This window comes from Puma concolor, chromosome B2 (assembly GCF_028749965.1).
Source record: "Puma concolor isolate L17-30 chromosome B2, mPumCon1.1.hap2, whole genome shotgun sequence".
In the NCBI taxonomy this organism is placed as follows: Eukaryota; Metazoa; Chordata; class Mammalia; order Carnivora; family Felidae; genus Puma; species Puma concolor.
In genome coordinates, this window is record NC_141671.1 from 76,068,291 (window position 1) to 76,083,182 (window position 14,892).

The 14,892-nt window shown below is 40.9% G+C and overlaps 1 protein-coding gene and 1 pseudogene across 7 annotated transcripts in view; one reads left to right on the forward strand and one right to left on the reverse strand.

Annotated features, from left to right (window-relative positions):
• The window catches only part of UBE3D (ubiquitin protein ligase E3D), a 240,077-nt gene that overhangs the window by 223,308 nt on the left and 1,877 nt on the right, over positions 1 to 14,892 (reverse strand). For all 7 annotated transcript variants that reach the window (XR_015251364.1, XR_015251365.1, XR_015251366.1 and 4 more), the window contains exons 2-3: positions 6,073 to 6,272; positions 2,289 to 2,379 (exon numbers count right to left, since the gene is read on the reverse strand). Coding sequence is in view for 4 of the 7 variants with exons in the window: in XM_025925182.2 (XP_025780967.1) it covers positions 2,289 to 2,379; positions 6,073 to 6,272 (291 nt within the window). In the remaining 3 variants the exon portion in view is untranslated. The remainder of the gene's footprint in view (positions 1 to 2,288; positions 2,380 to 6,072; positions 6,273 to 14,892) is intronic.
• LOC112862170 (elongin-B pseudogene) lies at positions 7,119 to 7,478 on the forward strand (annotated as a pseudogene).

Below are 14,892 nucleotides of genomic sequence, written 5' to 3' on the forward strand. Positions count from 1 at the left end.
AATAAGAGTACCCATTTAGACTGGGAGTTAGGCCCAAACAAGCTCCTAAATCTTCTCTGTCACTAAGATTCTGTCTCTTGACATAGCTATTTAAGAAAACTCATTATGTCTACTCAAGAAGAAGCTGAGGTGATGTGGACAAGGTTCCCCAGCTACTAAGTGGTGAAGCTGGAGTTCAAACCCAAGGTCCCATCTCCTACTTCTGCTTTACATCACATGGCCTTCCAGACAGTCAGCATTAGGGAGAGTGAAACTGTCCCTCTGTGTTCACCTGGAAGCCCTTCTGGTTCTCAATTCCATGATTATAAAAAGAATTGACACAAAACAGAAGATACAGCTCCTGAATAGGAAAACTTGCTGCAGGTTAACAATTTTTTATATCATCATCCTTTTCCAATGAAACACAAATATCAGCCAATAACGAATGAGCATATCTTTTATGGTGAGCAGTACCAGGAAATAGTGTTACACTGAATTTAACCTGCTCCTCCTGTAACTTCTAGGTCACCTCAATGTTGGATAGCCAGGCCTGTTTCAGAAACTTTATGTGAGAATTAAACCAAAGCCTGAAACAGACTGAGAGAAGGAAAAGTTTCGAGGTTCAACTACAACATAAACTGGAATGCTCTGGACATGTCAGGCTACAGTGGGTCTGTCACGGAGTACACATTCGGCAGCAACTTCAGCCTGCAGGACATCTGAGCAAGGACATTCTCCTCTCTTCTGCAGATTTAGTCACTTCATTTCTTACCCAAGATAATCATTCAGAGGTGCTCCATTCACAATCCCCCCACTTGTATTAGGGTAACTTTCCATGATCTCATCTACCTGGGACACTGCCAGGAATCAGAAAGTAAGCAAGAGAGGCTGGTGGAAAGCCAAAATAAACACCCCACTGTTTATTCAATTCAACCCAGGAAGAATTTATTGAGAGTGCACTATTTTTCAGGCACTGTGGCCTGATCCTGGGCTGATGCTGATGATGCTAGGGATGATGATAAGAATAATGATTACAGCAGTAACCATCATATACTGAATGCCTACCATGTGCCAAGGCACTGCTATAAACACTTAAATTTATTTGATGCTCCCAACAACCCTATGAGGTAGCTACTATTATCATTTATATTTTTGTAATAAGGAACTTGAGGCACGGAGTGGTTAAGTAACTTGCCCAGAGTCACAGCTAATAAATAGTGGATGCAAACCAGATAGTCTGGCTTCTGACTCTATACCACTAGATACTACCCTTAGCAGAGCACATAAACTTTAGACGAGCACATAAACCAACCCAGGGTTCAGGGAGGGCTCCCAGCAATTGAGCCCTGTCGGATGAATTTAGGTAGGCGCTAACCAGAGGGAGAGAGAGGTGTGTGGAGCATTCCAGGGGAGAGAGTAGCTCTATGCAGGTAGAGGTCTGGCATTCATTGAGGCAAGGAACACTGAAAGAGGAGCAGGTTTCAGATGCAGACAAGGAGCCATTCACATCTAAGTCTCAGGAACCTGTCTCACAGGAAACACATCTAACAAAGAAATCTAACTTCTTTCTTTAAATATTGTTAAAGATATTAACAGTTTTATCTGTCTTTCCAACCAATGAATGATTAGAAGCTGAAAATTCGGGGGAAATGGTTTGTGCCAAGGTAACAAGAAGGTTGACAAAAGAACAGGAGAAGATGGGAAAAAATAAGGAAAAGAGACACCTTGGGAATAGAAAGAATATAGCAAAGAGCCCCTCCCACCTCAATAGAGTAACCACAGCACACTGCAAGAAGAGGTTACAAGATTAACTTAATCATCAAGAAAAGGTTAATTTGTGCTCCATAAGCTCTGTTTTAATAAATGGGGAAATAGGACATGGAGTTTAGAAAAGCACTAATAGAAATAGCTCAAATAAAAAGCTGTGTTGCACGAGCCTCTGTGATTTAGAAAATTCATTTAATGTGGAGAAAACCTCATTCACCAACATGATGGATAAAACATGCAACAGAGTCCATGTCTCTTTTCAGAAGACACATGCTTCAGTGATCTACACAGGCTTCCACCAAGATAAGCCTTCCTCCCTCAAAGCCAGCATGCCATGTTCCCCTTTGTCCCCTTTTAGAAGACCTAACTGCTCTATGATTGCTGGAGAGCTTAATGGTTGATTTTGTTCAAAGTGACATTAAGCTGGCTCTCATTTTAAGGCCATATACTTCTCCCCTGGCAATTACTTCAAAAATTCTGATAGAAGAAAAAGAAAACCATTGCCAGGCACAGAATTAATCAGTGTTAAATAAATTCCTTACCTGTCCCTTATTATGACTTCACCACAGGACTGGCAATAAAATGTACAGCATTCTCGGGTTTGTGAGCTTTGATTAAACATGGAAATCAGTTCTAAAAAAAAAAAAAAAAAAATCAATGAAATAGCAAATCTTAGAGGTTTGGAACAAATATATTAACATACTTAAAGAGTTTAACAGCCACAATAAATTACGATCAATAAACACTGTTTACGATCTACCCAGAAGTACACATTTAATTAACATTATCTGATGACTCAACCAGAAGCAAATATTGTGAAGCGTTCTCAAAAACAAGATTTTGCTGGGGCACCTGGGGGCTCAGTCGGTTAAGCATCCGATTCTTGATTTCGGTTCAGGTCATGATCACGGTTTGTAAGTTCAAGCCCTGCATACAGCTCTGCACTCAAAGTGTGAAGCCTGCTTGGAGTTTTCTCTTTCCCCCACTCTCTCTGCCCCTACCCCCTCATGCTCTCTCTCTCTCCTCTCTCCCTCTAAATAAATAAATAAACAAATAAATAAATAAGTCTTTAAAAAATTTTTTAAAAATACCACAAGATTTTGCCAAGTGTCTCAGAGCTAGGTATCTCCCTAGATGATCCATGTAACATACCATTGAGTTATCTCACTCATTCCATAAATACCGACACTAAGGATGAGAGAAAAGTAGCAATTTCTTTCACATCAAACTAACTACAAGGAGCTTCACCATCCTCAGCTTTCCTCTGCTGTTTTAGGTATAGTTTTTCATCTCCATGACTGCTGGCTCTATCTCTCAAATTTAAGTTTAATTTGATTTAAACAAGGTCTATGTCAACTCTGGCCTATTACCAATGCATACAAAAAGAATCTTGAAACTGGTCTCTATTGGACAGGTTCCTGGGAATAGAATGGCTCCTAAGAAGAACTCAATCTTTCAAGAGCAAAACTCAACTCCTGGTTAAAGCTGTGGAAAAATGTACATTTCCCACATTATGTAAAGCACAGCATTCCCTTGGCTTCCATTCTTTAACTCACGAAGAAAGGAAACTTTCATTTCCAAAAACAAAAACCAAAAACCCACACACAAAAGTACTTGTCTATAAAAAAATTTTTTTTAATGAAATGAGGTCATACACATTAAAATCAAGCAATGTAAACTTGGTTTATGTTACTTCGTAGGTATGTTAAGATTTTAAAAACTGATGCAAGAAAGTTTAAGCCTTGACAATTAAAAAGTCATCCTTTTAATTTCTAGGGGTGTCCACCAATCCCTGTAGCAGTAAAGTGAAGTAAACAGTATTCTTTAATTTTGAGCAGATAATAAGTAGACCTGGGTAAGTCATTCAAAACATTCTTTCGAAATATTCTTTTCAGAACGAATAAACAAATTTTCAGTGAAACACTCCCCCCTGCTGGTCACCCAGCAGGATCCACTGGCTCACGTTCAAGTCAGAACTTCCTGACAGAGTGGCATCCTGGGAGAGTACTGCCACCTGGGGATGAATAATGCTTGTGCTGTATCAGATTTTACTGTAGCCAGTTCCCTGTCAAAGGTCATGATCTGACTTATGTTCCAGTCAGAATACCATAATGTGTTTACTATAGTCCTTAAAAGAACGTTTATAGTTGAAAAGTCAACTTTTTAAGAACCTCAAAACACAACTAAATGCTAAAAATGTCAAAAGTCACTTCCTACACTACATTTTGACTCAAATTAACATCAGTATGTATCTATCTGATATTTATTCATCCAGCAAATATTTATTCACCACCTATTATGTGGAAAGCACCAAAGCTATTAAGTACTGAGATCTATTTTGCATACCCTTTTATACACTACCGAACAGGTCTTTGAAAGTCTTCCTTTCCAGATATTTGAGTAAAACATTTTAAAAATGTAAAGGAACAGGAGACCAATGGAATGCAAACAATATGCAAACCAACATACAGCAATTTCTTCTGTTCTACAACTAAAATGAAACAACAATGCTTGCTGATTTAAATTTTTTCTATTAGTTCAAGTTTTGCTATTTATCAACTATTACAGAAGATGAGTAGGCAACAAACCAACCCCGTCTCCAGAAGGCCTCCCTACCTCCCCAGTGTGGGATCTAAAATCACAAATCCAGAAAACTAGCAGAAGATCGGAAAATACCCCAGTGTGGCTTTCATGCCTGCCTTTCCCCAGTTTCCATTATTAGTCTATTTCCCATCTTGGTGACCCCATTCTTCTTTCCATGGTTATTACAAGAGTCATTCTTAGCATTTGGATATGTCACTTGAGCTCCATGACATTTCATTTTCCAACCCCGTATTCCTAAAACCAACTCTGCCCAACTCAGACTAGTTATTCATTAATCCAGGACTTGAGCAAAAATGACTCTACAATGAAAGAGCAGCACAAGACTCAGGGGAATGCTCCACATCACCTACATGGCTCTTCAAAACAATCCTGCTGACCCCACCTCTAGGGTCCATGCCGCTCAAATGAAAGGCTGAGCACAGATGAGGCAGAACAAAGTCTCAGGGTGCAGTTGAAACAATTATGATCCTTCCCTGATAATCAGCATCTCATAGATCTGTTACAGCCTGTTTACCCTTTTTAAATCATTTTTTTTTAAGTTTATTTATTTTGAGAGAGAGGGAGAGCGTGTGCACACGCATGAGCGAGCACGCAAGGAGCAGAGAGAGAGAGGGAGAGAGAATCCCTAGCAGGTTCCACACTGTCAGCACAGAGCCTGATGCCAGGCTCGAACTCACATTGAACTGTGAGATCATGATCTGAGCTGACATCAAGAGTCAGATACTTAATGGACTGAGCCACCCGGGTGCCCCTCCCTTTTTTACATCATTTTTAATCCTTTAAAGCATCTTACTTCCATGGTAAGAGATTTAATGAACCAATATTTTATTCAATAAGTTACTCTGAGAAACATTTCTACCATCTGACTGAATGTGACAGTAACAAAATATCAGAAACATAACAGGCATAGCAATAACCAAAATCAAATTATACATCAAACTCAATTTCAGAATCTTTATATGTGTTGCTCTATCTGGAAATGTCTCTACGTGGATGAGACCACTTTCATCATTCCATCCCCTGGTCGAGCATCAAGTGGTCTTCCCTGGGCACCTTTCACCCTAGTCACTCCCCATCCCATTATTCTGCTCTACTTTGACCAGAGCACTTTTCTCTGTACCCAAGTAACTTATTTGTTCATTATCTGTTCCCACCCATGAGAATGTAAGCTCCCTAAGAGCAGAGACCTTCTGAGCGTGGTCACTTCTGTATATCCCAGCACCTAGATCAAAGCGTAGCACATAGCGTAAGACAATGTTTGTTGGGTGGATGAATACTAATGCTTGAAAATCAACCAGGTGTTGCACAATTGCTCTCTCATTTAATCTTCAGTGAGGTAGGTAATCAACTCGCCAAGGTAGGTAATTTTACAATTAAAGAAAGAAGGCAGGGGTTACATAGGAAATCTCTGTACCTTCTGCTAATTTTGCTGTGAACCTAAAACTACTCTAAAAAATAAAATCTGTTAAATGGAGGACAAAAAACCCACTAACCCCCGCAACCCCCTCCCAAACAAAACTTCGGAAAGGTTGAAGGGCATGTTGAACTGCACACCTAATAACTGGCAGAGCTGACAAAGAAACCTTCTGACCATCAGCTCTTTCCATGCTGCTGCAGAACAGTCTTTTCCACCTGGGAAAAGGTCAAATTTTCAAAGGGAGAATCAGCTTTGATTTACAATGAAGAACTAAGTGCTAAAACAGGAGTGCTGGTATCACTTACTGGCATTGGATTCTGCCCACACCTGCAGCCGCAGGTGCAGCCCATCTCCAGCCACGTACTGCAGCCCTCGGCAAGAGGAAGGTACAAGCCTGACCTCTGCTGGAAGCCGGAGCTCTGTGCAGTCTGCAGGGGTCTTCACCTGGAGTGATGATGGTGTTATAGAAATATCCATGGGCGTACCACCTCCTTCTTTAGGCTCCCTGGTAATTAAAAATAAAACACACAAAAAATTGCTTCTCAATGATGAAAACCACAAGATACACAAGACAAAAATGGCCAAGGATCTCTCTGTTCCTTTTCAATAAATGCTTTAAAGTCACTGGCCTCCCAAAATAGCAGTGAACAGATCATAAAGGAAAACATCATATACTAGATTTACACGAGATCAGACTACTTTTCACAGTCACAGTAACATGAAAGTTCTGGAACATATTTTTATTCTTGCTTTTTTTTATGGTAATAATGATGAATTTTTAAATGTGCACTTTTCCCCATTGCTAATAAAGATTCTGAGCCCCAATTCTCTATTCTAATGCTTGCTGTAGCTACTCCACCTAGACCTTCGTGGGGTTGCTCCCAGGGCCATCCTGCACGCACAGTCCACCTTCCACCTCCTAGTAGCCCTTATTTCCTCCAACCAGTTTCCCCAAATGCAGGTTCTCTGAACTAGCACAATCTAATGCTAACCTGTCCTACATTACGCACTTGTTCTTCAAAGTATTTCTGGTAAGAGAACTCAAGGCAGCACATTCATCTATGGTTTATTCACCTATGCATTCCTTGGCCCTATCATGGTTTATACATTCATTTACTTTTTCACTCATTCATTCAATACACCTATTTTGAGTTCTATTATGTGCCAGGTACCAGAAATACAACAATTAACAAGATATTTTCTCTGCTCCGCACCCCCCCTACTCCAAGTAGGACACAGGTAAGTGAACAGGAATGATCAAGGGAGTGTTAAAACACGTGGTGAGGCCAGGCCAGAATGATGAGTTGCACCGGGAGGGGGTTGGGGGACAGCCTGCCAACTTCGGGACATGTTCCTCATGATCTGGTGCCACAAGACAATCATCTTCACTGACGCCAAGGAGTTGAACCACGGTCAAGCTGAAGCACATCATTGAGCGAATCCTCAAGCAGCTGCCCAAGCAGCTGTACACGGTTGACCAGCTTCTGGATGATGGCAAGACACGGGGAGTGTGGCTTCACCAGTCCGGCAGCACGGCTGCAGGCCCCACCCACTGTGGGCCTGGCCTTCTGGGCAGCTCCACCCACTCCCCTGTGCACCAGATGAAGCCTTTAAGGGCCTGTGCACCAAGCCCTTCTCCAGCCTGCCTGGGCTGCCTGCTGTGATGAAGCTGCAGGACTCAGGAAGCAGCACCAACGAACAAGTGGCCTAGTGAGTGAGAGGGCCCTGAACTCAACCCCACCTCGTGCCCCACCCCCACTCATAAAAGAGATTTGGGTGTCAAAAAAAAAAAAAGCAACTACGTTGCATTGCACTTATTCATGGTAAATACTGAGTACTATGGAAGCAGGTGGAGGGCTGCAGTAACTGTCAGAGGTCAAGCGCTGTTATTTGAATAATGAATGGGCTAGTGAGTGAAATATTCTTCTGAGACTAGCATTACAATGATGCTGTATTTTACTTACAATAAAGTATTGTCATTTGATATACAGGATTTTGATAAGACCAGGATTACATGAAATGAAAGATACAGAAGAAAACACTTAAGAAAACAATCTAGTGATGTATGAATACCAGATATGAAAGGATTTGCTAAGCCAATTCACAAGCACAAATCACTTGGAGTAGGCAACCAAGAGTAAAGCAGAGTACATTCCCTGTCCACCAGACACCAAAAGCATGGCAGGGGATGAAGACATATTGAAATTATCCTTATATGAAGCTAAAATATGCTTAGCAGTGTTAACAGAGGTGTCAAGCATTCTGACTCCCTCTTAAGTGCAGACAGCAGGGGCGGGCCATCAACTTGGTATAACCTAAGTACAAAAGGTAGGCCATCTACTTGAGTGTTATCTAAGAACAGAGATCAAACCCTGTGTTGAGGTATGAATCTTGATCAGGCCTCTTTCTTAGAAAACCTTAAGATTACTTTCTGGCTAGTTTCTCTTCAAAGCATATGAATCTGCACCTAACTGGCAATACAGAATATTAAGACCCTGAGTCTTTTCCAGGGAATACATTCCCAAACTCTTGAGTCAAAAGTCTAATTTTGAGAAGGCACCTGGCTGGCTCCAGGTGTCGTACCTCGTTGGTTAAGTGTACGACATGGGCTCAGGTCATGATATAGCCCTGCACTGGGCTCTGTGCTGACAGCTTGGAGCCTGCTTCGGATTCTGTCTCCCTCTCTCTCTGCCTGTCCCCTGCTCACACTCTGTCTCTCTCCCTCTCAAAGATAGACAAACGTTCAAAAAAAAATTTTTTTTTAACACTAGTTTTAAGAACCGATGCTCAAGAAATAAACTTCAAAGGGTGCCTGGGCGGCTCAGTCGGTTAAGCATCCAACTCTTGATTTTGGCTCAGGTGTTGATCTCACGGTTCATGGAATCAAGTTCCTCATTAGCCTCAGCATGGAGCATGAAGCCTGCTTCAGATTCTCTGTCCCTCTCCCTCTGCCTCTGCCCCCCACTCCCGCTAGTGCTCACTCTAAATAAATAATTAAAAGAAAATAATAATAATAATCCTCTAAAGCAGAGGTTAGAAGGGCCAGATGGTATTTCAGGTTTTGTGGGCCATATATGGCCTCTGTTGCATATTATACTTTGTATTTTTAAAAATTTTTTTAAGTGTTTATTTTTGAGAGAGACAGAGTGTGAGTGGCGGGGGGGAGGAGGCGGGCAGAGAGAGGGAGACACAGATTCCAAAGCGGGCTCCAGGCTCTGAGCTGTCAGCACAGAGTCCGATGCAGGGTTGAAACTCACAAACCGTGAGTTCATGACCTAAGCTGAAGTCAGACACTTAACCGACTGAGCCACCCAGGCGCCCCCGTATTTTATTTTTAACAATGCTTTAAACAATATAAAATCCACTCTTAGCTCATAAGCTGTACCAAAACAGGTCATAGGTTAGATTTGACCCATGGGCCATAGTTTGTTGACCACTGCTCTAAAGATGCACAATTTGTCCATTTTGCTACTTCAGCGATTTTCAAGCTGGACTGTGCAGTTGGCACTTAGAAGTGACTCAAGGGATATCATGGGGTTTCTAGGCCTCACCCCCATCCCATCTCTGGCTTACCACTCTTCTTCCCCTTCCTGAAAAATTCAGCCAATTACAGAGGGCTAAGTAAGGTAGGAGGCATCTATGTAAGTGTCGGAGAACCAGAGTGGCCTGGGATGGATGTGAGAAACCCAGCAGAGGAAGGAAGGAGGGCATCCACCAGGACAGCCACTACATAGGGATGTCAGATCTCAAGAGGGATGAGGGGAAATCTAAGGATGAGGGGTGAGGGTGGCTGTTACAGGGTATAGGGCTTCAGAACCTGCCTTAGACTGTTCGTGTTGCTATAATTAAATACCACAGGCTGGGTAGCTTAAACAACACACATTTCTTACAGTTCTGATGGCTAGGAAGTAAAAGATCAAGGTGCCAGCAGATTTGGTTCTTGTTGCAGGCTCTCTACCTGGCTTGCAGATGGCCGCCTCCTCATTATATCCTCACATGGCATGGAGCATCTTCTGTGTGTCTTCTTATAAAGGCACTAATCCCATCATGGTGGTTCCATTCTCATGCCCTCATCTAAACCTAATTACCTCCCAGAGGTTCTATATCCTAATACCATCATATTGGGCATTAGGGTTTCAACACATGAATTTTGAGGGGACACACAAATTCATTCCATAGCAGAGCCCAAGAAGATACCAGGAAGGTGTCAACACTGAGTGGGAAGGAGTGGGGGATGGGAAGCAGCAAAGGATGTCTGCAGAAGATAAGTTACATAAAAGGGAATTAACCAAATAAATGTATGTCATGAGAATAATGGAAGCCAGTATTCTCGCTGTGGGAGAATACAGTTACAAAGAGGGAAAGGGAAAACACCAGAATGGATCCTACCACCATAGACTAGAATTAGAAATACTAGTGTGGAGTCATGGTATATAATGTGGAATCAATGTATATAAGTAGATACAGTAATACAGATGTATATGTGTGTAGATGTATGTATAATATACAAACACACAAGCATACACGTACAGCCATTCATACGTAAACATGAGGTATATGTCACATACACACTACTTTTGTCCACTAGGACCTGGGAAGAGTGACATGTCAATAGTAATGAGAATACTTTGTGCTCAGATTTTGGTTTCGAAAGGTCATTTCCCACTTTAAAACAAATGAACAAATGCAAAACAAAATAGCATTCCCTGAGAAAATAACTATATCCAGGGCTGGAACAGGAAAAGAATGAGATGAGCCTGGAACATGTTGCTGCGCAAAGAAAAAAGTCAAGGAATAATAGGAGCACATTAAAAAAGACAGAAATCCACTTGAAGGGACTCCCCCTGGCCACATCCGGTATAACTGGAGCAAAAAAAGTAACCCAATGAATAAGACCATAGGTCTATAGTGATGTAAATGAATGAATGAATAAAATGAAAGTCTGATGAGGAACAAGAGCATTTACAGATAGTCTCAAAGGACCTCTACAAGTAATCTTTATTGATTATAAAGAGACAGTCTTGCCAGACTGAATCAGCAAGAGCAGGGAGTCAGAACTGGCTACTGCACTCAGCAAATCTGAGAGAACAGAAGCATGAAGATTTCTCCTATCCTTTGTCAACCATACATTATTCTTCCTGAACACTGAAGCTCTTTCCACTACATATCAAAACTCCCCAGGAGTATGGCAATGCAAAAGATTTGAGATTCCCATACATGTGACAAAAGGTTTTGTTTTTTTTTTTTTTGTTTTTTTACTCCATTTCAGATTTGTCCTTCTTCATTCCTATAAAAGCAGTAACCCAGTCAGACAACTTCACCTAGGCCCCTGTTCTGGTGTGCATTTACTGTGAGTTTTTGTCTGCCTATGCTACTTGCACTCATAAAGCTAAAGCACTCAGCCTTCTGCCTTCTGGAAGATAAAGAAATAGTTTCATCCCTGTGATATCCTTGTTCTGTAGTTACTCTGATGATAGCCAGTGAGGTTGTTAAAGTTTGCAGTATTCTCTTCTTTGAATGGTTGAGGAAGGGGAAGAACATCCTCTTTCTTTTATGATAGTGCAGATATGCTAGCTTAAAGTGTATGTTTGTATTTCCTTATAATTAAAATACTGTTCAATTTGTTTTTTATAGACAGGGAAAAATATTTTACATAAATTGACTTCACGATTGAAAACCAGATGCTTTAGGCTGAACCATCATAGCTTCAGACTCAATGTTTTCCTAAATAAAAATGTTAAAGCCTCAAAAAAAAAAAAAAAAAGGAGTAACTTTATGGTGAACGTAGATATCATCTTATCTACATGCTCAAAGTTAGATGAACTTTAATGGAATAAGTCAAAATCATGTGCTACCTGATAGGATGCAATGAGAACACAGCATCACTTCTGTGATATTCCTGCCAAAGATGTACAACCTGACCCTAATCTTGAGGAAACACGAAATAAACCCAAATAGAAGTATATTCCACAAAACAAATAGGCTGTCATCTTTAAGTGTCAAGATTGTGAAGGTCGAGAAAAACTGTGGAAAGTTTCCAATTTTAAGAGACTAAGGAAGGGCGCCTGGGTGGCTCATTAGGTTGAGCGCCTGACTTCAGCCCAGGTCATGATCACAGGGCTCGCGGGTTTGAGCCCTGCCTTGGGCTTTGGACGGGTGGAGAGGAGCCTAATTCAAATTCTCTGCCCCCCTCCCTACCCCCTCTCTCTGCCCCTCCTACACACTCTCTCTCAAACATAAATAGACATTAAAAAAATAAAAATAAAAGACTAAGGAAACATGACAATGAAATGCAATGCATGATTCTGACCTGGGTTCTTTTGCTATTATAGATAATATGCGGACATGTGGCAAAACTTGAGCGAGGTCTGAGTGTTAAGACAGCAGTAATGTGTTTTCCAGTTTTGAAGGTTGTGCGGTGGTTATGTATGGGAATGTTCTTGCTTATAGGAAATATACAGTAATATAGTCAGGAGTGACAGTAACTTACTCTCAAGTTTGAGACTGTGCAAAATCAAACCGTTTGAGAACTGATTTTCCACAGGTTTGAGACCTGATTTTATATACTTGAGGCTTTCTTCACCGTGCACTTAGATTCTTTCAGGTGTCACACCCTGTTTGAATGTATCCAATGACTGCCATCTCATTCCGAGTACAAGCTAAAATCCTTTCAACGGCCCATTGAGACCCAGTGCTATACTAGAGAAGGTTGCTGAAATTCCAGGCATTTTGCAAACCAGCTGAAGTCACTTTGGTAGACATCATCCACAGTGAAAGTATCTACATCATAACAATCAGTAAATGCTGCAAATCAGGAAGATTTTTTTGTGTTTGATTGGTTCCCCTGGAAAGCAGGTTTTTAAACATTTACTAGCATACCCCTGTAAAACCATTTGCTACGTGCTCCAGCAGCCCGCCCACCTCTCTCTGAACTAGGCACCCCTCATATTTTCTGTTCTCTCGGAGGGAAATGGTCTTCCAGCAGGTATATAGTTCCAAACTTCTGCCCTTTCAGTTTATTACTCAAGTGCTGCTTTCTCACTTGGAATGTAATCTTTTCTCCCTAACCCTTCGTGTTTTATTTTTTTCTACATACTTATCTCCATTTAATATATGATTTGGGGGCTCCTGGGTGGCTCAGTTGGTTAAGTGTCTGACTTTGGCTCACATCATGATCTCACAGTTCATGGGTTCGAGCCCCACATTGGACTCTGTGCTGACAGCTCAGAGCCTGGAGCCTACATTGGATTTTGTGTTTCCTTTTCTCTCTGCCCCTCCCCTGCTTGAGCTCTGTTTCTCTCTCAAAAGTAAATAAACATCTGTGTGTGTGTGTGTGTGTTATTTGTTTTGTGTAATTTCTGCTCACCTCTCACCCACTGCCACCATTAGACCGTAAGCTCAATGAAAGCCAAGATATTTTTGCTTTTGCTATTGTCACTGTTCACAGCTGTATACCCAGCACTTAGAACTCGAATTTTTGGCACTAGAATAGGAACTCAGTAAACATCTGTGGACTGAATAAATGAATGGCCAAGATTTATCCCAGGAATGCTAAAATAGCTTAATATAAATAGATTTTTCTTATGCAATTCACAGACGTAAAGATGAAAGGAAAACATATGACTATCACAATACATGCAAAAATCATTACAGAAAAAATAGTATCTTCATGATTAAAACCCACAGTAAACTAGGAATACAAAGGAACTATGCAATCTATCACACAGATTTGCCAAAAATTTCATCATACTTAATGATAAAATGCTAGAAACACTTATTTATTATGTTTACGTAGGTTTCCCACCCAGTGTGGAGCCCAATTGGGGGCTTGAACTCACAATCCTAATATCAATACCTGAGCTGAGACTAAGAGTTGGCTGCTTAACTAACTGAGCCACCCACGTGCCTAGAAACACTTAAGATTAGGAACAAGATGGGTGCCTGGCTGGCTCAGTTGGAGGCACATGCAACTCTTGATCTCGGGGTTGTGAGTTTGAGCCCCATTCTGGGTGCAGAGACTCTGTAAATAAATAAAACTTAAAAAAAAAATCAGGGGTGCTTGGGTGGCTCAGTTGGTTAAGTATCTGACTTTGGCTTAGGTCATGATCTCACGTCCTGAGTTTGAGTTTTGCATAGGGTAAGCTCGAGCCCCACTTCAGGTGAACTTGAGCCTTGAAGTTGGAGAGCTGCTCTCTCTGTCCCTCATGAGATTCTCTCTCTCCCCATGCCTCTTGCTCACTTGCAACTCTCTCCAAAATAAGAAAAAAAAAGATTAGGAATAAGAATAAAACTCAATCATTTACATTAACTGAAAAAGGTTAAAAATTTTCATTAAAATGCAGATTATCAGAACGTATTCAGAAAAACTCCACCCAGCATATGTTTAAAAAAATTTATATATGGGGTGCCTGGGTGGCTCAGTAGGTTGAGCGTCTGACTCTTGATTTTGGCTTAGGTCATGATCTCATGGTTCATGAGATCAAGCCCCGTGTCATGTCAGGCTCTGTGCTGACAGGGCGGAGCCTGCTTGGAATTCTCTCTCTCCCTCTCTGCCCCTCCCCTGCTCTCTCTCTCTCTGTCTCAAAATAAATTAATAACCATTTAAAAAATTTATATGTAAAGACATAGATTACTAGTGAAAGGATAGAAAGATACATGATGGCAAACAGTACAAATGTTTTCTGACAAAGACATTGAGTAATTTCACTGGGAGAAATGGCAGTCTTTTAAACTAATGATGATAGAAAAACTGGACATCATTACAGGGAAAAAAAAAAAAAAAGGAAATTTGATTCCTATCTTACTCCAAACACACAAAAATGAATTCCACCTGTCAAACCTAAAACTATGTAACTCCTAGAAAATAAACGTAAGAGGAAAACTTTACCATCTTGAGGTAGGCAAAGATTTCTTAAGACACAAACAAAACTAATCATTAAAGAAAAAAATGCAACAAACTAAACTTCATTGTAATTAAAATTTTCTGTTCCTGAAAAGACACTATTAAGGAAATGAAAAGGTAAGTTACTGATTGGGAACACGCGTTCACATATTCACAAGGGCATAAATGAGAAAGGTCTTATTTCCAGACTATATAAAGAACTCTTTAAATTTAACAAAGAGAC